Source organism: Battus philenor, unplaced genomic scaffold (assembly GCF_028537555.1).
Source record: "Battus philenor isolate CCGP_79_NKW_IND1 unplaced genomic scaffold, ilBatPhil1.0.hap1 SCAF_11, whole genome shotgun sequence".
NCBI classification, from domain to species: Eukaryota; Metazoa; Arthropoda; class Insecta; order Lepidoptera; family Papilionidae; genus Battus; species Battus philenor.
Genome location: NW_027181673.1, coordinates 14,087,665 through 14,114,965, shown reverse-complemented (window position 1 = coordinate 14,114,965; position 27,301 = coordinate 14,087,665). Strand labels below are relative to the sequence as shown.

The 27,301-nt window shown below is 34.7% G+C and overlaps 1 protein-coding gene and 1 non-coding gene across 2 annotated transcripts in view; one reads left to right on the top strand and one right to left on the bottom strand.

The window, feature by feature from the left end:
- The window catches only part of norpA (no receptor potential A), a 58,723-nt gene that overhangs the window by 24,246 nt on the left and 7,176 nt on the right, over positions 1 to 27,301 (top strand). Inside the window, exons 5-16 of the mRNA XM_068771920.1 lie at positions 789 to 868; positions 7,334 to 7,570; positions 9,197 to 9,363; positions 11,085 to 11,295; positions 12,080 to 12,338; positions 14,847 to 15,026; positions 15,892 to 16,045; positions 17,114 to 17,271; positions 17,809 to 18,015; positions 18,701 to 18,865; positions 19,478 to 19,682; positions 20,787 to 20,918. Of these exons, the coding sequence (XP_068628021.1) occupies positions 789 to 868; positions 7,334 to 7,570; positions 9,197 to 9,363; positions 11,085 to 11,295; positions 12,080 to 12,338; positions 14,847 to 15,026; positions 15,892 to 16,045; positions 17,114 to 17,271; positions 17,809 to 18,015; positions 18,701 to 18,865; positions 19,478 to 19,682; positions 20,787 to 20,918 (2,155 nt within the window). The remainder of the gene's footprint in view (positions 1 to 788; positions 869 to 7,333; positions 7,571 to 9,196; positions 9,364 to 11,084; positions 11,296 to 12,079; positions 12,339 to 14,846; positions 15,027 to 15,891; positions 16,046 to 17,113; positions 17,272 to 17,808; positions 18,016 to 18,700; positions 18,866 to 19,477; positions 19,683 to 20,786; positions 20,919 to 27,301) is intronic.
- On the bottom strand, positions 27,209 to 27,281 carry TRNAV-CAC (transfer RNA valine (anticodon CAC)). Its single transcript has one exon. It is a non-coding gene; the product is annotated as a tRNA-Val (tRNA).

The window sequence follows — 27,301 nt, the reverse complement described above, 5'->3', positions numbered from 1 at the left end:
TCAGCGACTTGTTCTTATATTGGACCTGTGAACGATAACAATATTTGAGGTCCCCCTCAGAGATCAGCTCGAATTGTTGATTGAAAAATTACCAAGGTCTAGGGACGTGCTCCAAAGACTGGTAATGGTTCTGAAAAAGGCCTAAGGACAGACACTGGAATTGCGTGTACCATCACGAAGAAATACTGGATATGTAGACGAATGTGTGTTACCAGTGAAGTTTTCACGGCACAGAAACATGATCTGTCACTATGAACCTCATTTTCAATCTTATAGACGCTTAAAGGAGAATAGAGAAGCAATACTCGAGATATCTGTATAAGTCGAATCAGAAAAGAAAATATCTGTCGAATGAAAGTAACCAATGAGCCAAAGTGGCGGTGAGCATGTCATATAACGCAGTATAGAAAGTTGATGGCTCTAAGATTCAAGAATATTGTAGAGTACATGTTACGTCCACCTACAAGATCCCAGCAGTGGACGTCATATAGCTAAAATGATGATGATGATACCAAAGAAGATAGAATTTTCTGGGATTCTTATCCATCAAAATTAGTACGCTTATATTCTAAAAGAATATTACATCGAAGAGACTTAATAGATACGGTAAGTTATTGCTGGAGATTGCTAGAAACATTGTTTTATAAAGTGTTCTAATTTTAAAAATATAATAACTAAATTTCTATTCAGCCAGTTTTGATAAATCATGTTAATTCTTAAATAACCTTGGTATATATAGTTTTTATGTACAAAGATGTGTGTATTTGAAATGTGTTTGTTCACGTAAGGTTTGGCTAGACGGCCTGAGGAAAATCACTCACAATGTGAAAGCGAACAACGTGTGCCCAATGACGTGCCTCAAGAAACAGTAAGTGCATTCGCATGCGGCATGGCTTTCGTTAAAGTAACGCTTCTGTTTACTTCGGTGGCTGTCGCGCTGTTAATTTGTATTCCACTACCTGCTTTAATTTAAGTGGTATGATTTATGATCGGTGATCGAAATATATGGTGTGCTTTCTTACACATATAGAAAAGTTGGTAAAAATATGAATAATGAAAATAATTATCAAAAGCAAGCAAATGATACTTGTTGTAACAGCTCCTTATAGATACCGGACTGTTTGCATTTCGTGCGACAGAGATAACGCTCTACGATGCCGAAATTAGCCGATTGTTTCTTTCCAAAGTGCAATATTTATCGCCGGGTATTGTACGATTTTTTTGTGATTATTCATATTAGTAATCTTTAATCATTTCTGATTGTGTTGTGTCCATTTTAAAACAAAAAATTATTACGTTTTTCCAGTAATAGCACCATATAGTTCGATTACTGTTAATTTGTTTTTTTTTTTTGTGAACAAGTATTTGTTTGCAGATTTTATATCTACCCTAGCACTATGTTAACATTTAAACAATTGTTCTACTGCATGTTTTTTTTTTAATTTTTGACGCAAGGTGTGGAAGGAGTCACTGCGTGAGATAACACATAACAACAAAATCAACAATGTGTGCCCGAGAACTAGTCTGATGAAACAGTATGTACCCTCAACAATCGTGTGACTCCATGACTGTAGAACTACGTGCTAAATAGATTTATATAACCTTTATCTAATTTGCTTCCGCTTCTGCTTATTGGTAATGTAATAAATATTCATCTATTAAATTAATTTTCACTATCAGATAGTAGCTAGTGGTTAAGACATGGGCACACTTATTTAACATCAGCCAATTAACGCTTCTGCTTATTAAAATTGTAAGGTTGATGGGTGACGTAGTAAAGAGACACAAAATTAACAATTAAAGATATATGTACAATCAAGCGATTCCTCCTGCGCGTGACTTCAGAGCGTGGTGATTTATGCCAGGTCCCGAAAGTGAGAGTGACTTAAGCGTCCAAAAGAGAAAGACAGTAGAGAAAAAGATACAGCGTAGAAACGATAGCACGTTATACACCATTCGCGCCATCTAGTGACGTATATACGAAATTAATTAGTAATGTGTTACGTTGACATCTGTTACAATTCAATCATTAGATTCACTCATTATTATCACCGGTAGCCAAACACGATCTTTTTGGATGGACTGATTTAAATCAAACACTCCAACCACATAAAGTAATATAAAAACTGAAATATTTTTAGAAGTACCCACATAAATTTTATACATTATTTTGGCGCCCAAACTAAGCTCGTAGTGTATGTACAACCCGACTACGACAGTCGCGCACCGATCGTGGCCGCGTGCGGACGTGCTCGATGTGCCGTCTGCATTATCATTTATTACAATAGTTAAACTTTGTTTTATTATATATGTATTTTAATAAATATCTGAAAAAAAAACATGTAAAAATTATAATAATAAATTTATATTAAATCTATTACAAATTGGTATTAATTTTACTAATTTATTAAATGTTTTATCATCTACTCTGCAAATGACCTGTTCTATTAAGTTAAAACATCAAAATTGGAGTCAGATATAAAAAGTTTTTTTACCCTAAACGACATAAAAAAATTGAAGGTTGTATATAGACATCCTAAAACCTGTAGATGCAAAATGAGGCAGACATTTAATACATTAAAAACACTAACACCACATTACTGGATTATTCTGAGATGGCAACAAATTGTCTAAGAAAGTCATTTTGACTGCTTTTTTACTTTAATTATAAATTTAAAAAATATATAATTTTTTTAAAGATTTTTTTCTGACAAATGTGTTAGACTTCCAACCTATCAGCCTATAGACGACCATTGTACATATACCATAATCGCCATCCTTGGCAGACGAGTTGGCTATGACAGATGTATGTATTATGATACGCAGGGAACGATACCGCCCATCTTCTGAAAATTTCTTTGTTAGCAGTGGCAATCCTCTATAGTTAGTACACTACTTCTACCGCCGGGCTATCAACCTGTATTGATTGTTAAAAAAAGGCTTTCTTTTCTTGCATTTCGAAAGAAATAAAAACCAGACAGTTTAGTATTCAATTAAATTTGTTTCTATTAGGCGATATATAGTTCATGAAACTGTAATGTCTGAGGTCATTGTCCTCGCTAAAGGTCTGCAGACTCAGCTGTGAGGTACTAGACTGAGTAATAAATAGTGTACCTGTTTCAAACGACCCGTATATCGAATTAATCCACTTGTTATTTGACGCGCACAACGTTTATTTCAATTTGCCTCTAACTGAATTGAAAAGAATAGCTTACACAGCTAATATAATGAAAGTATATATGTTCCTACATCTATTCCCGTATTGTGTTAAAACTTCGTGACTTATAAGTCGGCTTCGTAGAGCACTATCTCTGTCCCACACTACCTGTGTGACGTTTTGTCAGACGTGCGACAGAGATAACGCGATACGAAGCCGAAATTAACCGAGTGTCTCTTTCCGAAAGACGATGTGCAATATTTATTGCCGGGTATTGAAAAATTTAATCCGTATTTGTGTAATATTTCTTTTAAATAAATTATCTTTTTTAAATAGGGTGATAGGTTGTAGGTTTGTAACTTGTTTTCTGTTAATTATTTTATGGTACCCTATAAAATCAATGGTTTCAAAAATAATGAATAACATAATAATAATATAGTAAGAAAATTACGTTTTCAAAATTCAGGTAAAAATAAAATTCATTTATTTAATAAACTTTAACGGAACTATTATTCATCGTCACTTTTTTTAATCTATTTCACTTTTGACTCTACTCTACTTCGCAAGGTGTTATAAATGTAGAGTAGAAGCTGGAAGAAACTCCACAATAACACATCTTTTAATAAATTTTAACACAGATTTATACGTATACACTTTATTAGATATAGCCTAAGTGAATTCAAAATAATTAGGCGAAACATCTTCCAAGGATTCTTGTAAACAAAAATAAAACTCTACTTTTTATTGTCAAATGTTATTGGCCAGTCTATATATAACACAGAATGTAACAAGTTTAAAGCTTTTTGCTGACAAATGAGTTATATATTCACTATTTTAAAGCTATTGCACATATATTTATTCACCCAGTATATCTTTAGTGCTAAACATGTGCAGGTATCCATATTTCTTATATTTATTACTATTTTAGCTATAAATTATGTAAATTTTTGTTGGGGACCAATGAAATACAGGATGATTTCCATGTTTTATTACATTATATCTTAGTAGGTATATTAATTTATTAATTTATTTCATATATATATATATATGAAATAAATTAATAATTTCTCACTTTTTGTAATTACTTTGGATATAATCGTTCTTGTATGTTTAAAACGATACTAAATTTAAAAAATTTTCTTACTTTAATATATTCAGCAAAGTATTTCTTAACTCCATTAATATTCTGTAAAGACTTATTAGCAACTTGATAAATTCATTCTAGAAGAAAGTTCTAGAAGATTTAAAATTATTCATACGCTACAAGTCTAAAAAAAATAACATTATTATTCAATAAGTGAGTCTTAAACATCCAAGAATTATTCATGAATCTATATTTTTCTATCCGGTTCATCTAAAATAAAAAGTACCAGATTGATTATGTTTTTTTTTTCTGTGGAAAGTCTTAACAACATGTTGACGAAAAATTATTTATTTTCATTGTTTTTGTTTACTCTACCTGTACACTAAACATTTTATTTCGTTTATCATTCGTACGGTTACGAATAAATACCTTTACACACACTATACAAATAACGCACGTACAATACCCGGCGATAAATATTGCACATCGACCTTTGGAAAGAGACAATCGGCTAATTTCGGCTTCGTATATCTCTATCGCACGAAATACAGCGACTGACAAAACGTCACATAGTGTAGGACAGAGGTAATGCGAAAAATACGAAGTAGAAATTAGCCTATTGTCTCTTTCCAAAGGTCGATGTGGAATATTCATCGCCGGGTACTGTATTATTGGTACCATGATTTGTTTTTCTAAAATGTTACTTTAATTAAAAATATTTGCTTCGTATTTTAATAATTTAAAATTATTTGCATTAAAATGTAAATGAAAAAAAAAATAACTTGATTTATCTTATCTTTTACCCTGCGAGCCTTTATATTTTCATATATGTAGGTCATTCTTTTAAGACAGTGTCTCCCAACAGGGGCAATTCTAGAAGAAACTCGACACGAGTTCAACACTTTCGCTACAGACCATTTAAAAGCACTTTCGATGATTGCGGTAAATAATTATTAGGTATAATTTCACTTGCCGAGAACCAAATTTTAACAGGGTGTATAGTATTATCAAGTAAGCTGTCGCGGGGAATCCCAGACGTTTTAAAATCTCGTTAAACTTGAACTTTAATAACCCATTGTATCTCCTCTAGTGTTTCATAGCATTCTGTTGGTTTTAATTTGAAATGTATTGATATAAAAATTATATATTATGTTATATAAGAGACGGCAGGAGAGTTCTAACAATTTCAAAAAGATTTAGGTGAGGCATGTCACCAAATCAATGAAGTTGAACGCATCTTTTCAGGATCATGATATATCTATATCTATATATCAATATCTATTTACGACCGATATTCTTAGAGTTTAAGTATTTGTATATATAAATACTCGAAGTTATGTACACTAATGGATTATTCTTATCAAAATATGCTCCGTTCAATATTGTAAATTATAACATCAAATTGACCTTAATTCTGATAAAGAACACAAGCTTATGAACAAAGCTTTTACTTTGATTAAAGACGTCCATTCAAGTCACGGCTTCAGGCTGGGTGCGGCGGGGAAATCCTTAAATTTTCATATTTCTTACGTATAAGTGAGCCGAGAATTCGGGGAGTTCCCTTTTTGTCATTCCTCCTTAATAAGTTCTGTATACCTTGTTTAATCATTTCCATCGGCTTTGTAAAAACACTTGTAATTGCAAAAACAATTCCTACTGTATTTTCGTGTACTTTTATGTAAATACGCGTTTGGAATTCCCTTATAAGTTTATTTTAAGTTGAAAGATGCCATTATATAGTCTCTCAGCTTTCAATTTGATTCTAGTTGCTATCAAATTGGACTCTTCCATTCCTCTCATAAAGTAGACAAGTAATATACTGTGCCGTACGTAGCTGTCGATGATAAGGTAAAGAAAAACAGCAACTCGGCAACAGAAAAAAAATGTATTTAAATCACAAGGGTAGTGGGCAAAAGGCCTCGGTACTCCCCTTATTCTGGTGGTAGCCAGCCGCACGATCTTCCAGGCCTGGTCAGGCGGCAGCAAGTCGAGAGCAGGGAGCGCTGGTAGTTCACAGAATGTGTTCGTTCCGGTGCAAGGTGACATAAATTCAACCTCAATGATAGTAGGTTATTTTTTTGTATAAAACTCGCACATATGAATAAATGTCACATTACTGAATGTTACTGAAAGGCATTCAATAACTTTGGCACTGAACGCGAAATGTATACGAACCTTGAATCTTCAATTATATCTGGAAGTCAACGGCACGACTTACAGAGACTTTGCGACCAGGAGCCAGTAGACGTGGCGCGGGGAAGCCCCCGCTAGGTGAACCAACGACAGAGTTATGGATGCGCCAGCGCAGGATTTTTGGAGGAGACTTATTCCTTGAAGTGAAAGGAAGTTAATATAGGAAAGCTCAATGTTTTTACTGTTCTGAAACTCCGGTTTTAATACCGTCTTTACAACTCTACGTTCGACATTTTAATGATATACTCTTTTAAAAATAAATTCCACATATATACTCCATCGTTGAATGCCTCTATTGAAACTATTCGTAAAATATTACATTATTTATTTAAAATTGTAAACATAAATCAGCCGCCGGACATCCTGTTTATATCAAATTGTACTTTTATTGTATCTATTAAGGTAAAAGTAATTAACATAAGTGAACACATATTGGGGTTATACATAAAAAATAAAATAGTATATAAATGTTAAAAATACACGCTGTGAACGGTAGAAATAAAAAGTACTCTTAGTATGGTAATAAAGTTTCTTGGTGTATATTAGTACATACACAAATTAAATTCTCATTACACACTAGAGCACAAAAGTTTTACACTGCTTGTAGAAAAACCAAGACAGCTGAGCACCTCCTTGCATTCGCACAATACACCTCTTTATTTGGTAACGAAAAGGTAAGGATGAGTTTACACGTCGGCAATATATCTTGTTCTTATGTTTTATTTATTTACCCTACTACTTAGTGTGGTTTTTAAATGATACATATTTAACCTGTGATTGTTGTAAATTATGAAGATCCCAAAACATTGAAATCTATCAGATAAGCAGGATTTTTGAATTTATTGATTTTTTTCTATTCTATTAAATACATAGTTTTATGTGATGATGTCTACCTTCAGTTGGATGCGGCTGTGTTTCCTAACGGATCCGCGCGGTAAAGTCCCGGTAAAAGTGGTGGCCCGTACTTTCGCGTCGGGGAAGACCGAGAAGCTTGTCTACCAATGCCTGTCCGAACTGGGCCTGCCTTCAGGGAAGAACGAAGCTATGGAGAAAGAGGCGTTCACCTTCGACAAGTTCTACGCCCTGTACCACAAAATCTGTCCAAGGAACGACATTGAAGAGTTGTTCAGATCCATGTAAGTATTTGCATAACTTATCTCAAGTTATTTACAAATAGGCGTGCGGATGTATCGTTTCTCGAACAAATTGTATAAAAACACTACAAAATTCAAAATGCATATTAAAAATAAATTGACGGATAAACTTTGTTATTCAATAAACTAATATTAAAATGATAAGAATCTTTGGCCGTGATGTCGCCTGATAATTTTGATTTTATTTAGACCATATCTGATACAAATAGGCATGCGGATGTATCGCATCTCTAACAAATTGTATGAAAACACTACAAAATTCAAAATGCATATTAAAAATAAATTGTCGGATAAACTTTGTTATTCGATAAACTAATATCAAAATGATAAGAATCTTTGGCAGTGATGTCGCTTGATTATTTTGATTTCACTTAGACCATATCTAATAAAGTGTCTTTGTATAAATCTGTGTTAAACTTTATTAAAAGATGTGCTGTTGTGGAGTTATCTGCTTCTTCTCTGCAACTGTAACACCTTGCGCAGTAGAGTAAAAAATAAAATAGATTAAAAATATAAATATATAATAAGTTTACGATCAATAAAGGTTCTGTTAAAAATGCCTTGCTTCTGTCAAGCGCTGGGAATACGTATCTGCAATAAATGTTATCTATTTATGAATATCCTGAAGTATTCATAAGACGAAACCTATATTTAAATCCGTTAGTAAAAAAATATACACAAAGTTATTCTAGCTACCTCGACGGAATTAGGACTGAAATAATTGGCCAATTACATGCCATTACGAAAAATAATTAATATAAAATTATTAAAAGCATATATTTTATTTATTATATCTATATATGTATATGAATGTTTGTCTATATGTCCTTTTGCAAAATAGTAGACTATGCATTTGATCCTGTGATGATCTTTAGCAAAGTTGTTGTGCGTGAGCCTGCGAAGGATTCTAAGTTGTTTGGTTTTTTATTAAACGGTTTTATTTAGTTCAACCCGTACGGAATTTCTTTATTTGGGTAAAAATTAGAAATTGAAATTTAAGTTAATTTCACCTTCCCGTTGTCAGATTGATCTGAAATTTGGTACACACATTTAATTTAGATGACAATACAATATAATAAAATCAATAACATTATAAATCTAAGATGGCCGCCGATACAAAATGGCGGATTAAATATTTTTCCTTAACCCACTCAATATGGGTATCAAATGAAAGGGCTACTAGTAAAACACGATGATTATGTCAAAATTTAAAATTCAAGATGGACGCCGTTCCAATATGGCGGACTAGGTACATATTTTTCCACAAGCGACACAATATGGATATCAAAAAACCGTTTAACTTAAAAGTTTTTTAAATGTATTTATTTACCAACAAAATTACTCAAAATTAATTTAATATTAATATTGTTTTTTATTTAAATTTATTTTAGTTAGTTATGTAGCAAAGCGCGTAGGGTATAACTAGTGAAAAATAAATTAAATTAAAAAAAACTTATTACGTTAGTCATGTCCCTATCATGGATTAAGACAGAGGAACGAGAGGGCCCCAAAAAAAGGGACCATAAATTAAAAAAAAAATGAAAACCTGATCACTGAAAAGCTTTATTTTTCCGAATACATTTCCTAAGTTCGTTTTTTGGTTTACAGCACCCAAGGAAAATCGGACCGAATCAACCTGGACCAGTTCGTGAACTTCCTCAATGAGAAGCAACGCGACCCTCGTCTCAACGAAATCCTCTACCCTCTCTACGACGACAAGCGCGCCTTGGAAATCATTACAGACTACGAGCAGAATGAAGAAGCTAAGAATGCAAGTTAGTACTCGATCTCATTCTAGAACAGAGTTCCCCAAAATTTTTTGTGTCGTAGACCCCTTGACATGTTTTTCCGTGTTGGGTAGACCCCCTACTTACCTAATATTGATTTACTGTAAATTTCTAACTGTAGTGAAGTTTAGTGTTAAAAACTTAAAGTAAAAACACATGTTATGTTATGAAAATGTATTGCGACCACAAAGCGAATACCAACATCCTACAACTTACACAATTTTATAAACATATATAATAATTTTTTTACTTCATAGATACTTTTATAAATAATGTAAATGTTTTGATATTATAAGATAGTATGATGTAGGTAAATAGGTACTATCAGTGTATGTGTTGAGATCCACTATCGTGGACCCCCATTTTCATTTCATGGACCCTTATTTTTTTTTTTCGCTAACGTAGACCTCTTGCAGGTTGTCATAGACCTCTAGGGGCCGATATAGACCACTTTGGGAATCACTTTTCTAGAAGATTCCAGAACCCAGATTATATGTTAAGCAATACTGGAACAAGAATTCAATCAAAGCGTTACAGGTCAAATCTGCTTTAATGTTACATTCATACCATCTCTTGGGTATTTTTTTTTTCATACATTTAGTTATGAGAATCCGTCCAACCGGTCCTTTTGGAAATCAATGGAGGGCTCCTATATTAAACAACGGATGCCCGTCGCTTGAATGCTTAAAATACAATTGTACATTTAATACAAATAACCAAGTAAAGTAATCAAAGAAATAATAATAAATTCGATGTATCCCAGCTCCATAAAGTGTCGCACTCATAGGACGTGGTAAATACTTGCTTACTTATTTACTCCGCTGGCTCAGTGACCCAAAGTGGGTCTTGGCCTCCGAAGCGAGAGACTTCCACTTTCCTCTATCTTGCGCCATCGTCTGCCATTGTTTGACATTCAATTCGCGCAAGTCTGCCTCAACGCGATCGATCCAGCGATACCTGGGTCTACCCACTGGTCTTCGACCCCTCGGTTTTTCCAGGTACGCTACCTTCACGCTCCGATCCGATCCCATATGTAAATACCTCTTCGTAAATCCAAGGAATTTATTTAGCACATGCTCTACCAAAATATATATTACTCTGTTTAAGAGTATGTTCACGATCATATTTGGAAATGAATAAATCTATTTAAAAAAAAAAAACACAAAGAGAGAACCAAACGTAAAAATATTTCAAACAGTTGTTAGTTTTTTTCAATAGATGGCGCGCTACGAACTAATGTAAACTTAATTTTAAATTGCAGATTATAGATTATTGTAAAGATCTCGTATGATAAAACTTTTTTCATTTTTACTTTGCTTATGTGGATCGAAATTAATTAACGTCACGCAAAAAGTAAAAATTGTTCACACAGCACCTGAGACACCTGAGACACAGCATCTGAGCGACTGTCACAGACTAAGTATAGCGCTGGCGATGATATATCAATCTTCCTGGTATACCCGACAATAGATTACGTTGTAACTTAAGGTTGTGATAAATAATGTAAGTTTTATTGTATCCGAATCCATTAAAATAAACTATCATTTCGGTCAAGATTATAAAGTAATTCGTTCTTTTGATAAAGTAAGCATGAAAATTACTTTAGTATATTGTTGCTAATATTTGTTTAATACGACAAATTTTAAAAGAATTTACTAAAAAATATTGTATTTATTACCAATGTAAACTAACGATAAGTTTCATCGCAGAGTGCCTGACGAAAGACGGACTAATCCGCTACCTGATGTCGGATGAAAACGCACCCGTGTTCCTGGACCGGCTGGACACGTACATGGACATGGAACAGCCCCTGGCACATTACTACATCAACTCCTCGCACAACACCTACCTCTCCGGCAGACAGTTCGGTGGCAAGAGTTCCGTGGAGATGTACCGTCAGGTTCTACTGGCTGGCTGCAGGTAACCTTCTCACCCTCTTCTCTCTTCTTCATTGTCGTGATGATATATATATATATATATATATATATATATATATATATATATATATATATATAATATCGTCTGTGTTTATTGTGGGCTCTACAGATCAGAGCGAGTCTGAAACTCTCAAAGCCTAAAACTTGAATAAAAACGGACTAGTATATAATTGAAGACATAAATGTATATGTATATAATCTGGCTAATAGTGATAAACGATGATAATATATAATAAATAAGCATGAAATATAAAATAGCATAAAATAAACATAAACTAAGGTAAACAAATGTGATAATAACGCGGATCTGTGATATTTGAGGAGACGAAGTAAGGGAGGCGATGAATGAACGAAAATAAGTATGAAAAGGAATGATAGAAAATTATAGAATGAAAGAAGAGGAAAGATATATCATATGAGTTATGATAGAAGAGTACGTAAATAAAATGAAAAGAAAGTAAAAATAATAATTAAAGAATGTAAAACTTTGTCCTAGAATAAGATAGGGTCTACGAGAGCTCCCCAATAACGGTGACACAAAATAAAACCCTCTAAGTTTTAAGTTGAAGGATCCCAATACAGAATAGTTCAATCGGCTTTAAGAAAACATAATTTTGTACCAAAATTACATTTACGTTTTCAAATGATCTGAATTCACGCTAGGAGAGTTCAATTTGCTTGCAAACCACTGTAGAAATTTATACATTGTTGTATAGAGGTACATGTACTATGTCGAATTAAGTGTTTTTAAAAATAACCATTTACAGGTGCGTGGAGTTGGACTGCTGGGACGGCAAGGGAGAGGATGAGGAGCCAATCATCACCCACGGCATGGCCATGTGCACGGACATTCTCTTCCGTGACGTCATCTACGCGCTTCGAGACACTGCATTCGTCACCTCCGATTGCCCCGTCATCCTCTCCTTCGAGAACCACTGCTGCAAAGCACAGCAGTACAAGCTGGCCAAGTACTGCGACGAGATCCTGGGAGACCTGCTGCTTAAAGAACCGCTACCTGAACACCCCGTGAGTAGAGTAACCTCTACTTCCCATCCATTTCTAATAAGGTTAAACAACGTTATATGAATATTGATCAGGAATAATAAAATCACAATTCATTTAAAGAAACAAAATAGGTGTTTAATAACATAAACTTTTAATTTTCCATCCCTTTTGGGTTTTTTTTGGATTCTCATTTTTGATTTACTGGAATTTTTATTCCGGGGTCTTTAAGGGTCAGACGCAATAGGCAAAACTAAACCTTATAATCATCATGTACGCCAATAGACACCCACTGCATGGCATAGGCCTCCTATAAATATCCCCCCGATAACTGGTCTTTTGCTGCCCGCGTCCAGCTACTTTTGACCTTAATTATGTTGCCGATACACTTGACTAAACTTAACCCTTTGCATTCGAATAGTAAGGAAACCTAGAATGTAGTGGTTGAGGATGGATGTATGGCTAATGGAATGAAAGAGAAAGACTGGTAAAATTGTAGAATGAAAGAAATAGTACGACAGGTAATACGATACACGAAAGAGAAGAATGATAGTAATAAAAAATATGAATAAATTACTAGAATTAAAAAGTCCCTGTCCCACACGAGATAGGGTAACGAGAGGTCCCCAACAGCGGGGACCATTAAAAAAAAATAAAAAAACCCTTTGCATTCGAGAGGTGAGTCTCACTCACCACGCGATTTTAAGCCGCAACTCAAGAGGTTACTGTCGCTCACCACTTCGTACACTGCGGTAACTTGATGGGCGGCGATAGTTGTATAAATTAGCACCTAGATCGACGAAGTTGTAAAAGTCCCACAAGGCTAACAACGAAAACAACAACCGGAATACAGAAATACAGAAGTTGTTTACATTTAGTTCCTTCGACGCGTGTTCCTACGCTCTTTATATAATCTTATGAATTGTAAAATGATATCAAATGGAGATAAAACTTTCTTATCTGAAATTAGTACGCAGCGGACTGCATTTTTGGTCTCAGTTCGAACCTAACAGCCGTGACAAAGAGTCTAGAAAAGTTAAAGTTTTTGATCCCCATCACCATGAATCGTGATAACGAAGTACACCTGGCAAAAGCAATCAAACAACGTACTATTGTGATATTTGTCCCGATAAACCGGGCATGCATCTTGACAATTGTTACATAAAATATCACACAAAACAAAATTACATAGAATAATGGTAAACAAATTATCCTTGTAAACATGTAAAGATACATTATTAAAATATAAAAGTTTTGTATGTTACTTTGTGTGTAATCATTTTATGTTAGCGCTAGTAAAGTCACGAAAAGCGCTAAAAAATGTCTCAAGCTTTTGGTAGGTCCGCGCGGAAACGGCCTCGAGTGTCAGGTAGCAACTCTAGGTCTACCTCGAGAGCCTTTGCTCGGGTAGCTTCAATTATCTATTTGGAGGTTATTGAGCTCGTATATTGCTTAGGTGGAAGATGAAATGACCTTGTGCAAAGTCCTAGAGACACATTCAATTGAGTCGTATTTGGCATTTAAATTTAAGAGCACTCTAGACAGCTGTACCTTGTCACATGTGTTGACATTTGTTGAGAGAAAGATAGAGGGAGATAGTATCGCCTACCCAATGGCCGTCAACAATCTGCGCCCAACATTCCTTTAATGTTGTAAAAAAGACTTTACCCTAGATCCTAAAGCTCGGTAAGACTCGCAGGAAATTAACAAAACCGTTGATAAAAATCATATTAAAAGCACTACTGGCAAAATAATGACAATTTGAAAATGTACGAAAAAAGATTAGTATTATAAAATAAGGCATAAACATCTGTGATCAACGAATGTAGATGACGGAAGAAATGCTTTGTGAAAGTGTGAAATGGAACATAGAAAGGATAAAAGAAAGATAAAAGATATTGTGAAAGAGAGAAAGACTATGTAAAAAAACCTAAAATTTTAACCCGAAATGTAAAGTCTCTATCCCACACGTGGAATAGGCAACAGGCGGTCTCCATTGTCAATTATAATTAAAAATTAAGAAAATACATTTAAAAGATGAAGAAAAATTATACAGAGGATAGTGTATATATTGACAGTGTGGATATTGTATGTTTCAATCAGATTCCAGTTATACATAGTATAAAGTATACAACATACAGTACCTATTATGTTCAATTTCTTTGTAAATACATTGCTTTATATCTGTCTAGGGGAAGCTCTAAGCCGGGGATTCCCGATTCACTGAAATAAAAGCTTCTTCTTGTTCTTCCTTCCCTTTTCCCTTTATTTGGGATCGGGTCTCCTTATCAATTTGCGCCAGGCCACTCTATCCTGGGTTGTCTCTGCATCAAGTTGAAGGGTTTCCAGTTCCTTTCCGATATTAGACCATCACGTAGCTTTTGGACGCCCTCTCTCTCTTCGGAATTCTGGGAGGCTTAAGGCAATTTTTACCACGTGGTCATCTTGTTTTCGTTGAATGTGGCCATACCATCGCAATCTATTTTCCTGTAATTTTTGAAATGAAAGCTAAGGTATAAAAAAATATTTTAGTTGGAACCCGGCGCCCCTCTGCCTCCGCCTTCGGCCCTCAAGCGGAAGATCATGATCAAGAACAAGCGGCTCAAGCCTGAAGTGGAGAAGCAGGAGTTGGAGCTGTTCCGGCAGGGTCAGTTCGTCATTGAGGACGAGGTGAAAGAAGATGCGTCGGCAGTCGTCGTGCCTGACAAAAAGGTAAATATAGTTATTTCATTGAAAAGTATTTACAGGATGATTGAATATAGTTGTAAGTAATTTGTCAGAAAATTTATAAAATCATACACTTATATCCAATCACCCTGTATAAAGTGCTCACCGTGAAATATCTTACGTTAATTATTATTTTTTTATTGAAATGCTATAGTTCAATAACTTCTGGAAGTACAAAGTCTAAAGGGACATGTAGTAAACAATAATAAATTATAAGAGCAGTGCTAGTCTAGTTGTAGAGCACTGAGACTTCCGATTGTAAATCGCGGATTCGAATCCCGGGATACAATCTTATTAAATTCACATATTATACTTCAATTATATAGGATTGCTCACAAAGAAGTTTTCAGAGGATGAGCAGCAGCGTTCTCTGCGTACCATAATACCACACTGCGATCATTTACCCACCTAACAAGCATGGCGATTATGGTATATCTCCCATAGATATCTTTGGGAAAGACTACACCATTCATATAGTACCCGGCGATAAATATTGCACATCGACCTTTAGAAAGAGACGATCGGCTAATTTCGGCTTTGAAGAGCACTATCTCTGTCCCACACTAACTATGTGACGTTTTCTTAGTCCGTTGTATTTCGTGCGTGTACTGTACGTTTATAAGCTGAAGTGATAACAAAAAACTAATTTTAGTATGAAGTAATCTGAATATTGAGAAAGCTTTTTTACACATTACGTTATTTATTATTTCTGAAACCATTGATTTTAGTATATAGTATATATACAAATTAGCAATAATTTCACTCCTTCAAAGCTATTACACCTATAACCATTCACCCTGTATATATACTAAATAACAATAATTGGTTTACTCTTCAATCTCTTCTCCAGCCGGAGGAGATAGTAGCAGAAGCGGCAACTGGAGGGGATGACGCTCCTCCCCCAGTGCAGTATACTGGGTCTACAACTAACGTGCACCCCTGGCTCTCTTCCATGGTGAACTACGCGCAGCCAATTAAGTTCCAGGGCTTCGAGGAGGCAGAGAGTGAGTTAACAAAGATGCTATGCTAGATTTTTTGACGAAACTAAACATAGGTTTCTCAGTAAAGCAAACACGTTCTTTCGACATCTTTACAATGTTCCCTAAATCACTTAATTTCACTATGATATATTCCAAAATGATTTTGTGGAGTATTTTGTTTTTTTAATGTTACCGCCTCATGCCACCACATTTGAAGTCATATTTTAAACCCATGCTACGCTTTAAACCCATTTTTTCCATCAAAAAACAGTGTAAGTTTAAAACAATTGTTTTATATTCATTGTTATAGAAATAAAAAAATTCATGTTACTAAATTAACTAATATCAGCTGTCTCTTTAAAGTTAGTACTGATAGAAAAAGAGGTTAATACATTAAAACTAGCGCCATCTATGCGTTAGGCCCGGTGGTTTGTAAGCAGTGTTTTTTTTTCTTACATGATTGTTTATGGGGCCTCTAGTACCCCTAATCTTATTCTATCACAGGGACTTTATCTTTCAAAATAGTTTATTCATAATTGGTTATATTAGCATTCTCTCATCCATTGTTTAATATTTTAATAAAAACTTGTTTTTATTTACAAAAAAAAAGTCTTATTGTATTATTACATTTTATTACTTGTCTGTATTTTCCCCTTTCGAATATCACAAGAAGGTGCGAGCCCCATCCCTTCCTCCTAACTGTGTCTCTTTGTCTTCCGTATACGGGACAGCAGGTCATTAGGTGCATCACGGTCTGGTCCATCGCAAAGTCAAAGATGTAGTTTAAACCTATGTAGGTAGTCCGAGATTCCTCCGTGCCATGTGAACAATTGGGATAGACACGGATCCATCTCCACTTTGAGGAGCGTGCGATTAGCTGACGCTGCGTCCGGAGAAGACTTCCGCGATGTTGACTGCCTCACCTTCCACATTCCTCCTAATTCATTCGTCACATTCTCTTACACTCTGATCACCTTTTGTTCTTTAGGGAAGCACCCAGCCCATGTATAACTTGACTAATTTTATTTTTTATCTGTGTATATCTTTTTTACTGATAAGTTCTCTTCTTTTCTACTTTCTACCGCTCCACAGAGAAGAACATCTATCACAACATGTCCTCGTTCGCGGAGACCACCGGCATGAACTACTTGAAGTCTCAAGCCATCGACTTCGTGAACTACAACAAAAGGCAGATGTCTCGGATCTACCCCAAGGGCACTCGAGCCGACTCCTCCAACTATATGCCGCAGGTGATCCACTATTACGAATCTAATTTTTATTTCACAGGTCACCATCAGACTTGGCGCAGTCTACCAGTTCCAGTACAGCACAGGATTCTACCATCTTGTTTACTTTATGTAGAGGAAATGACCTGTCATACTTGCCATTGCTATGACGGGTTATGTTGAACCTGCACTGGATGGCAGCCTACGCAACCCTGTCTTACGTGAGACAAATCCATGGAGAATGGTGTGCCTTCTCTGGTATCCTCGCTGTACTCAAACAACAAGACACTACTTTGCCTTGCATTCCTTTTCAGGTTGGCATTAAATGGACGATGAAGAACTCTAGTCATCGGCGAACCTGATTCCCCATTAGTCGTCCTTTACGACAGGCAGGGGATACGTTAGCCCTATTCTATTAAACCAGGGTTAAAGGATTGGAACGACGAAGCGTCCGGTGCCACGGCTTCGTCGCGACCGTCTATGAGCAGGATTGGCTCTTTCCGGATCCCGTCGAGTACCCAGAACCTAAACTATAACTATAACGATTTTTGACGTGAACAGGTGTTCTGGAACGCCGGCTGCCAGATGGTGTCGCTGAACTTCCAGACGTCGGACCTGCCGATGCAGCTGAACCAGGGCAAGTTCGAGTACAACGGCAACTGCGGCTATCTTCTCAAGCCGGACTTCATGCGACGTGCTGACAGGAGCTTCGATCCGTTTGCAGACGCGCCTGTAGACGGTGTCATCGCGGCTCAGTGTTCTGTGCAGGTGATGATCACCATCATTACCGCCACTATATTACATAGGTGGACCGGCGGCATAATCAAGGTCATGGGGAAATCGCTGGATACAGGCAGACTAAGACCTGTCATCGTGGTGATCTTTGGGAGAGATTTTGTCCTTGCAGTGACCTCTCTCAGTAGGGACTGATGATGAGAGATCCACATTGAGTGAGACGACTGTCTTTTCTATATGATTCGCCCATATATTTATACCGACGTAAATGAATAATTTTGTTTCTGTAGAATACCCCTTTAGATGCCACTGACGTAATATTGCCCCTAAAATTTATATATTTACACGTTCTATCAGATATAACTAACAAAACAAAATATCGAATACCATTGCCAAAATTATTTTCATTTATATATTAGTTTACTGAATAATTTTTTTTTTACTCAAAATTTATTGCATGGTTTAAATTTAATTAATGGTACATTAATAAAGTTTTGCGGAATTTAATTAAAAAAATTAAATTTTGTTAATCAAAAATTAACTGAACATTTTTTGCAGTCAAAATTTTTTGTATTGGTTTATTCACGGTGCCTTGTAAATACACTGTGGACTTCGCCTAATTTTTGTTAATTACGCAATATTAAATCGTAGTGATGGTATAGATTTGCAAGTTTTTAATATCAATTGTAATTGTATTGTTAATTTGTACTACATACAGGTAATAGCGGGACAGTTCTTATCAGACAAGAAGGTGGGGACGTACGTGGAGGTGGACATGTATGGCCTGCCGTCAGACACCATCCGTAAGGAGTTCAGGACTCGTATGGTGCCAGCGAACGGACTGAACCCTGTCTACAATGAGGAACCCTTCCTATTCCGTAAGGTCAGTAACTTTAAAGTCCATATAAGACCTTAATTTTCCATCTTAGACTTGAGAGGTGAGAGGTGATGTAGAAATCTGTTTATTGTTAATAACATACTTATATATAATAAATACATTTAAAAAACTTTTAAGTTAAACAGTTTTTTGATACCCATATTGTGGTGGTTGTGGAAAAATATGTACCTAGTCCGCCATATTGGAACGGCGTCCATCTTGAATTTTAAATTTTGACATAATCGTCGTGTTTTACTAGTGTAGCCCTTTCATTTGATACCCATATTGAGGGGGTTAAGGAAAAATATGTAATCCGCCATTTTGTATCGGCGGCCATCTTAGATTTATAATGTTATTGATTTTATTAAATTGTATTGTCATCTAAATTAAATGTGTGTACCAAATTTAAGATCAATCTGACAACGGGAAGGTGCTTAAATTTCAATTTCTAATTTTGACCCAAATAAATTCCATACGAGTCGAACTAAATAAAACCGTTTAAAAACAATACTTCTACTGGTCATTGTGAACACAGCCTTCTAATTTTACCGAATAGATAAATTTAAGAACATAGTGAAATGAGTTGACTACGCATGTTTATCAGGCTCCATGTTCCAGGTGGTGTTACCTGATTTGGCGGTGCTGCGTTTCGGTGTCTATGATGAGAACGGCAAACTGCTGGGGCAGCGTATTTTGCCCCTGGACGGTCTGCAAGCCGGCTACCGTCATATCTCCCTTCGCACGGAGGCGAACTTCCCCATGTCTCTGCCCATGCTTTTCTGTAACATCGAGCTCAAGATCTACGTGCCCGATGGATTTGAAGGTTTCTTACTTTTTATATACACTAATACCTCGCTTTGCGACGTTACGTTTTGCGTTCTTTTCAAAGTTGCTGCTTAATTAGCACTAATTTTCACTGTGCGTCTTTACATTTTCGAGGTTGCGTTGTTTTGGGTTCGAGTTCCAAAAGATGGCAACACTTGTTTCTAAATGCGCCATGCCATCAAAACTCGGATATTCCCTCTCTAACTAAAAATCAATGCAATTTGAATACAGTTTTATTTTCACTTTGTTTTGGTAATTTTAGAGTTCTGTTTCAATCACGTAGTGTGTTGTGATTTTTTTTAAAGAGAATAATAAATTTATATAAATTTTTACGTGTTGTTTCTGGTTACAAAAAAGGTAAATATAATTCCAATTTATTTATTGGCAGAGTTATATTATTTTGGTTTTTTAAATGTTTACTTTGTTCAATTTTCTTTATAAAAAGTAGTATTTTCGTAACCCTGGAGCCTATCTTCGATCTTTACATGGTTTGCTATAGAAAATCTTAATTCACTTTGCGTCGTTTCGTTGTCACTTGTTGTCGTCGTGTTTTTTTGGAACGTAACCGCGTCGCAAAGTGAGGTATTGGTGTACTTCCTTTTTGCTTTCTATCATCATCATCACCATAGGAGGTCCATAGCTGGATATAGCCCCGTCTCATCGTAGATTTCAAATAGAACCAGTTAGAGGCCTGTATCTAGTCTGCTGGCAGTTCTACGGTACGCTTGCTGATCCATGGTCTTCACTACAGAACCCTAAGGCTTCAGTGGTAATCTTCTGAGCGCTATGTGGCCTGTCCATTCAACTTGCCAATCCGGTGAAGGTTGCTGGATGCTAGCAGCAGATCTTTAAGGAAGGCCTGTGCCTTACAGGAGGCTTCTATCGGTTGAAATGAATTACAAACACCCACCATTTCATATATAAATTAAAAAAGCGCCAATGAATAAACATAATTACACATACATAGTACCCTTATACTAAGTTTAAGTTAAGTTACGTGAAAGAAAATTAATCTATTTATTGTAAAAATATCTAGACTTTGGAAGGTTATCTTATTAGTCAAAACTTCAAAGAATGTATTTGACTTAATACTGTTTTACAGACTTCATGGCAGCGCTGTCTGATCCCCGAGCCTTCATGGGTGCGGCCAAGGAACGCACGGATAACATGAAGGCCATGGGTATTGAAGAGAGCGCGCCGGAGAAGAAGGTCACCATCGAGGAGAAGAAAGAAGGTGAGTTCTTCTCTATCAATTTTTCTCAGAACTTTGGCTTTCCAACGGAAAATTTGTACCTCCCTACTCACTAGAACCCTGTCTGATATCTCTAAGATAAACAACCTGATTAAAATAAAAAAAATAGTCCACTTCAATGAGCAATGTTAGGCCAGAGGTAAAGGACAGAGATTTACGATAGTAGGCCGCGAGTTCAATTTCCGAGAAGCTATTTATATATATATATACACATATATCGGCTCGACCGATTTTCGTGAATCTTAGCGTGCGTATCATATCGGCCAGGGCGGAGAATCGGACAACATATATTCTATTCAAAATTAATTCATGTTATAAACTGTAATTCCGCATTTACACCGAATTACATCAAATGTTATACAGTGTAAATACGGAAGATTGTTTAAATGTTCATTTATATCCATCCGTACCGCCACCACTCTGGCGCCTAAACACGGTCGGATATTTTGGGCGGTTATTGGCCTGTGGTCCAAATTACGAGCGTAAAGCAATTTTTTTTTTTATTTTAAAGGAATTGTCTCCTTTGTCTTATTCAAGAATAAACCTGCTTATGCCTAATTTCAATTCTTAAAACCTAACAATAAACTTTATCGGGTAAAATTGGAGCTCAACAATCCGAAAAGCAAAAATAATTGTCGAAAAATAGTCCATTTTTAGTCCGTAAATGAACATTTTTGGTGACATTTTTATTCATATCGTTAATTCTTTGTTAGCGTTGATATTTCTAGCTAATTATAACTTGGGAGTCGTAGACCTCGTTCGCTTAATATCAGACGAGGCAGAAGTCCAATGCTTAGCATATAGTCGTTAAAAAAAATTCTGTCGCATCCGAATTGACAATAGCTATTATGTATATATATACTGTATGATCTGATATTGTTTTTTTTATATATTTTTGAGAAACCTGTAGTTCATTTTAGAAAATAAAACATTTTTTAAATTAAATGTTTGACAATAAGAAGCTTCCATATGTATATGTGTATATATATATATATATATATATATATAATAAATAAATGAAATAAATAAATGATTAAAGTCCCAATAATAACAGTATTAAATTGAATTAGTTATGTTTACATTCAATTTTGATAATAAATACATACACGTGTACACTCGGATTTGTTACTCTTTGATGTTTGATTTCAATCAATTAATCCATACAAATAAAAAAATTGAGATGGCTTACAACGCTTCTAGTATTTATAAATTTACAAGATGGTTGGTTATAGATGAATAAACTAAAGAGATGAGTGTATAGCGCATTCGCTTCAACTTATATATGCTACATCCTATCCAATTATCTATGGTTTCAGATATAATAATTAGCGTGATAATAATATAGTAGATATATCATTTTTTAAATTCGGATCGCTACATATTAGAATAAATTAGTGTTTACTATGTGTTATATATGTATCTGCCTGTCGCATTACCATAACATATAGATTACTATTATAAATAGGTGTAAAAGCTTAATGTTTTTATATTTAACAGGTGGCGCAAAAATAATGTCCTAATGTGGGCATGCCTTAATTTTTACAAATGGCGCCTAATGGCACTGTACTTTGACGTTTATGATGTTAGATATATAAAAAATTTGCTGTCATTAAGCCATGAAGCAATATACCTTTAGAAAGTGGAATTATTGTTACTACTTATTTGACAAATTTTAAGTCAGTTGTTTTAACGCAGCATGATGTTTGTCGTCGTATTACTCGTTGTCATGCATCATGTGCTCAAACAATTCAGCATTCGGCCGAGTGCCTCGTGCAAAGCCTTGCAAGCCTTGAAAGTTAACATCGAAGAAGATTTTGCCAATTTAGAGTCTTAATGTTTCAAAATGCGATAAAATGAGCGCAATTATTCCTCAAATTGAGAAGTGGACACTTTAGAAATATTTTATTTTCAATTACTCATAAATCTTACACTTTGAAATAAGCTTTTTTTAGGAACTAAACTGTTTTTTTTTAATTTAGATGAAAATGTCTTTCGGATCAAATTATGACATTACTTTTGCTCCACCTTTTATAACCAAACTCAGACTCTGTGTATATATATATATACATATATATATATATATATATATACATATATATATATATATATATATATACATATATATATATATATATATATATTATTTGTCATCGCTTTAGTACATCGCACGTCGCACACGAGAAATACCTAATGATTTCAATTTGATGGAAATTAGAATCAAATTGTGTTACTCTAATATATTTCAACATAATAAAAGTATAATGAATATAAAAGGGTTCTAAACGCATCCCGACCTGTGAAGAATCTTTGTTATTACGATCCAGAATCTCATACCATAGATCTTGTAAAAGTAAACATGTACAACGGTTAATATATACTCTCTAATTTAGATATATCTCGTTTATTTCGGGAGTCTTTTCCAGTAATTATGTAGGCGTTTGACGTCAGAGTGCATTAGTTTACCGGATGCTGATTGGCGGACATGCGTGTGCGCATGTGATCTATTTTCTAACACAAGATAAACGACCTTTCACTGAGACTTTTGTTGTTTTTAAAAGAATTCTTTGCGAATTTTTAACATCACAAAAAACCGTTTATTGTGTCAAATAGATAGAACATATGTACAAACAAATAAAATTAGATTGTCTGTTTGTAATATTAAAATAACTGCTTTTTGCTGCATGCATATATATACGGTGCATATACCAAATTTAGTTTTTTTTTTTTTATTTCTGTCTATCTTTGTTCCGGCTAAAAGGTTTAATAGTTTTAACTAATCACCTTGTATATATATTATTAACCTACATTTAGAGAAGAATTTATAATAAGCTCAAATTAAGCCCCCCCCCCCCTCCCTATAAAGGCATTCTTCAAGTTAAATTAAAATTAGATTTTCCACAGCAAATTCAGTTACGCATTTTTTACAATGCTCTTATCTAAATTCAAATTTCAGTTCGGTATTATGGTAGGCAATGGAAGCTGCTGCCCATCCTCTGGAAACTTATTTCTGAACAGTGGCAATCATGTATAATTAATACATAAAGTATAAAACATTGTATCCCCGGAATGTAACCCGCGACCCATGATCCATGAAGTCTCAGTCCTCTACCGCTGAGCTACCGCTGCTAGATATACGAATTAGAACAAAGATGATAGTCACGTCTTCGTTTTTATCTGGTTAAAAATTCTGGTATTACAGAATCATTTTAATACAGCGTATTTATTGAATTTATTGCCCCGTCATTCTATTGCGTTGATCTTAACCTCACACTGTAATAAGAGTCCCAAAAATAATAAGATCCCACTACTTATTATTTTTGGGACCTTACTGAACCACATATTGGTTGGTCATAGTTTTAGGTTATTTCTCGTCGCCTGAGACGACGTTGGTCTTTCACAGTCTGGTCTCTGCAACTGGCATATCGGCGAAGTTCCTACCATACATTACGCTAAAATTCTTTTCAAAATATCTTGGCTAATTTTATTACGCACGTATATACTATAATTGGTGTTAAGAGCATGTATTAGAACACATAAAAATCATAGGAGTTCAATACCACGTGTTTAGATAGAAAATAGTGCGGATTTTTATTTGATAGCAGAGGAGATATATTAGACCAGTGATAAAAGTGATAAAACGGTTCACGCTGCCTTCGGTGCTATTCCACTTCAAAAATTCAACGCGTCGGAGCGCCGAAACAACAAACAAACAATCAATATTATATTATGACAAAAATAACAGGCAAGGAAGTAATTATATTAGAAAAAAATTCTCCACTAAAAATCATTCTTATAACGCCATGTATGAAAATGTTTGTCTTACATTTTATTTATTTTCTCAAACCCGCTTTATTCTTATACCTTGGGACACACAACAACATTCCGAGTTTCTCATGTTAGTTCGACAGTCTTCCGCGGCAGTCCATTCGAGCATGCCATAGTGTTCTTCGACCTTTCATTTGGACGCGAAAACATAAATATCTAATTGATTTTGTTTCGACAATGGAAGTGAACAAATTTCTCTTCAGTTACATGTTTGTACCGAGGCTTCTAGAAATAAACAGGAGAACCATTAAAGGTTATTTTTATTTTATATTTAACACGGCTTAGCACGGGAATTATGTTTTACTAACCTTTTACAACCATATTTTTCTGCCGAATTTGTTTAAATTATTTATACAAGTTTCCAGAGGATGAACGGCAGCGTCCTCTGCATACCATAATACTACACTGCGATCACCAACCTTGCCAAGGGTGGTGATTATGCTATATCCTCTCATAAATATCTTTCGGAGAGACCTAAATATTGCAATGGTGGTTTATGATTTGAAAATTGTTTTCATTATCCGCTGAGGCAACAATATAAATCCTTTGTAATTCTTTTATGTAATTGCAGCCAATTTCTAGATACATTACTATAACGAATATTTGTGTGACGTAAACAAATCTTTCATTTTGAAATTCGAGCATGCAGATTTAATTACGTCACATTATTTTTTTTTCTAAATTCTGACAGTACAAAGTATGCAAAGACAGATTAACAATATTTAATTTTAATATATAGTTATTCTAATTTTGAAAATGCTTTATTTACTATATTATCATTACGTTATATTATTTTTTTTTAAATCATGTAGTAGACAGGGTGATCATTAATTGAACTATACATTCACCCCATTAAAGCCTTCACGCCTGTAACTAATCACCATGTATATCTTCTTATGGTGATAGAGTTTTATTGGGAGGTATTAATGATGGTGGGTTCTCTTGTCTTTCCGGATCAGACTTTTTGAGTGGATTTAATTCTTATTGTCATTGAATACAGCTTCATTTGCGCTGGATGGCCATGAAGTCTGATAATTTCCATCTATGTCTTTGCGTTCACGTTTTGCAGTTACCATTTGTGAAACGAGAAAAATAGATGAGTCCAATTTCAGAATTTCAGTCCATTAATAGAAAATAGAATAGGATTAAATTTTCCTATAAAGGAATCCTTCAACATAAAATGAGGATTGCAAATGCTCTCAAATCTCAGAAGAGCCCATAGCAAACTTAGATGGATTTTCTCTTTGGTCACTCATACAATAAATCAGAGGTGGCCAAGCTCTTTGCCAGTGCGAGCCATTACTCGAAATTTAAAATATTTTGCCAACCCCAATTGAATACGCGTTTAAAACACGCAAAAGAACGTTTTTTTTTTAATCATATTCATTGAAAATATTTAAACAAAAGTTAAAATTATGTGTATTGAAGTTAGATATAATGGAACACGTATATGACAGCACTTCTAATAATACTTAAAATGCCGGTTAGATATATATGATTAGTGTTTGGATTTCGCTAATTTTATGGTAGAAAAATGTAAATAATAATGACACAGGTGATATAAATGTAAATATTAAAATAAATCTACAATCAATCGGAGCCAAAAATAATCGTTCAAAAAGCTACATTTGGCTCGCGAGCCGCAGTTTGGTCACCCCTGCAATATAACATAATAGAAGAGCAAATAATTCCCAAATTTAATTATCACTTAAAAATGAAAAATATTCCACCTTTTTATTTAAAAAAACTTACATTACTTATGACACCGTACACAATCGCCTACACGAATTATAAATTTTATGAAGCCTAAGTTAATAATTTAATATAATATGAAATATCCCTCCCAACCCTCCAAAAAACAATAGCATTGTTAATAATTGAAACGTAACAAGGTATGGAAGAGTATGTAAGAGAATTGTAGGACAAGAGAGGAATGAATAAGAGTACTTAACAAGGACAAGAATGTGGAAACAAGAAATTTTAGTCAAAAATTTCTTGTAAATAATGTATGGCAAGAGAGCAAGAGAGGTGATCAAAAATGGGGTCGGGGCCATAACCCTTCCTTCTTCTTGACTTGGCAGATCGGCAAAGTCAAAAATATATGGACATTTTTATTTATAAACACAGTGAATATATATGTTATGTATGTGTAATAAACTTATTAGATATTACTTTGTATGTCGGATTGAAAGAAATACGTAATAGTACTACCAGATATTTTTAATATTAATAATTACAGAATAATTCTAAATATTCTGAAGTAGAGAAATTTAAATAAATTGTGCATCATTTAAAATTAATTTTAACGCCATCTATTTCATAAAATTGGCAATAAGTAAGAAATATTTCACAGGCGAAATTATTATGAATTTATTAAATATTAATAAACTCATAAAACAAAAAAAAAATAGTCGGCTTAAAATTTTAAAAATGAAAAAAAATATAACTGTTTCCGCCCGGGATCGAACCGGGGACCTTGTGCGTGTGAAGCACACGTGATAACCGCTACACTACGGAAACTTATTTTAATCGCTCTAAAT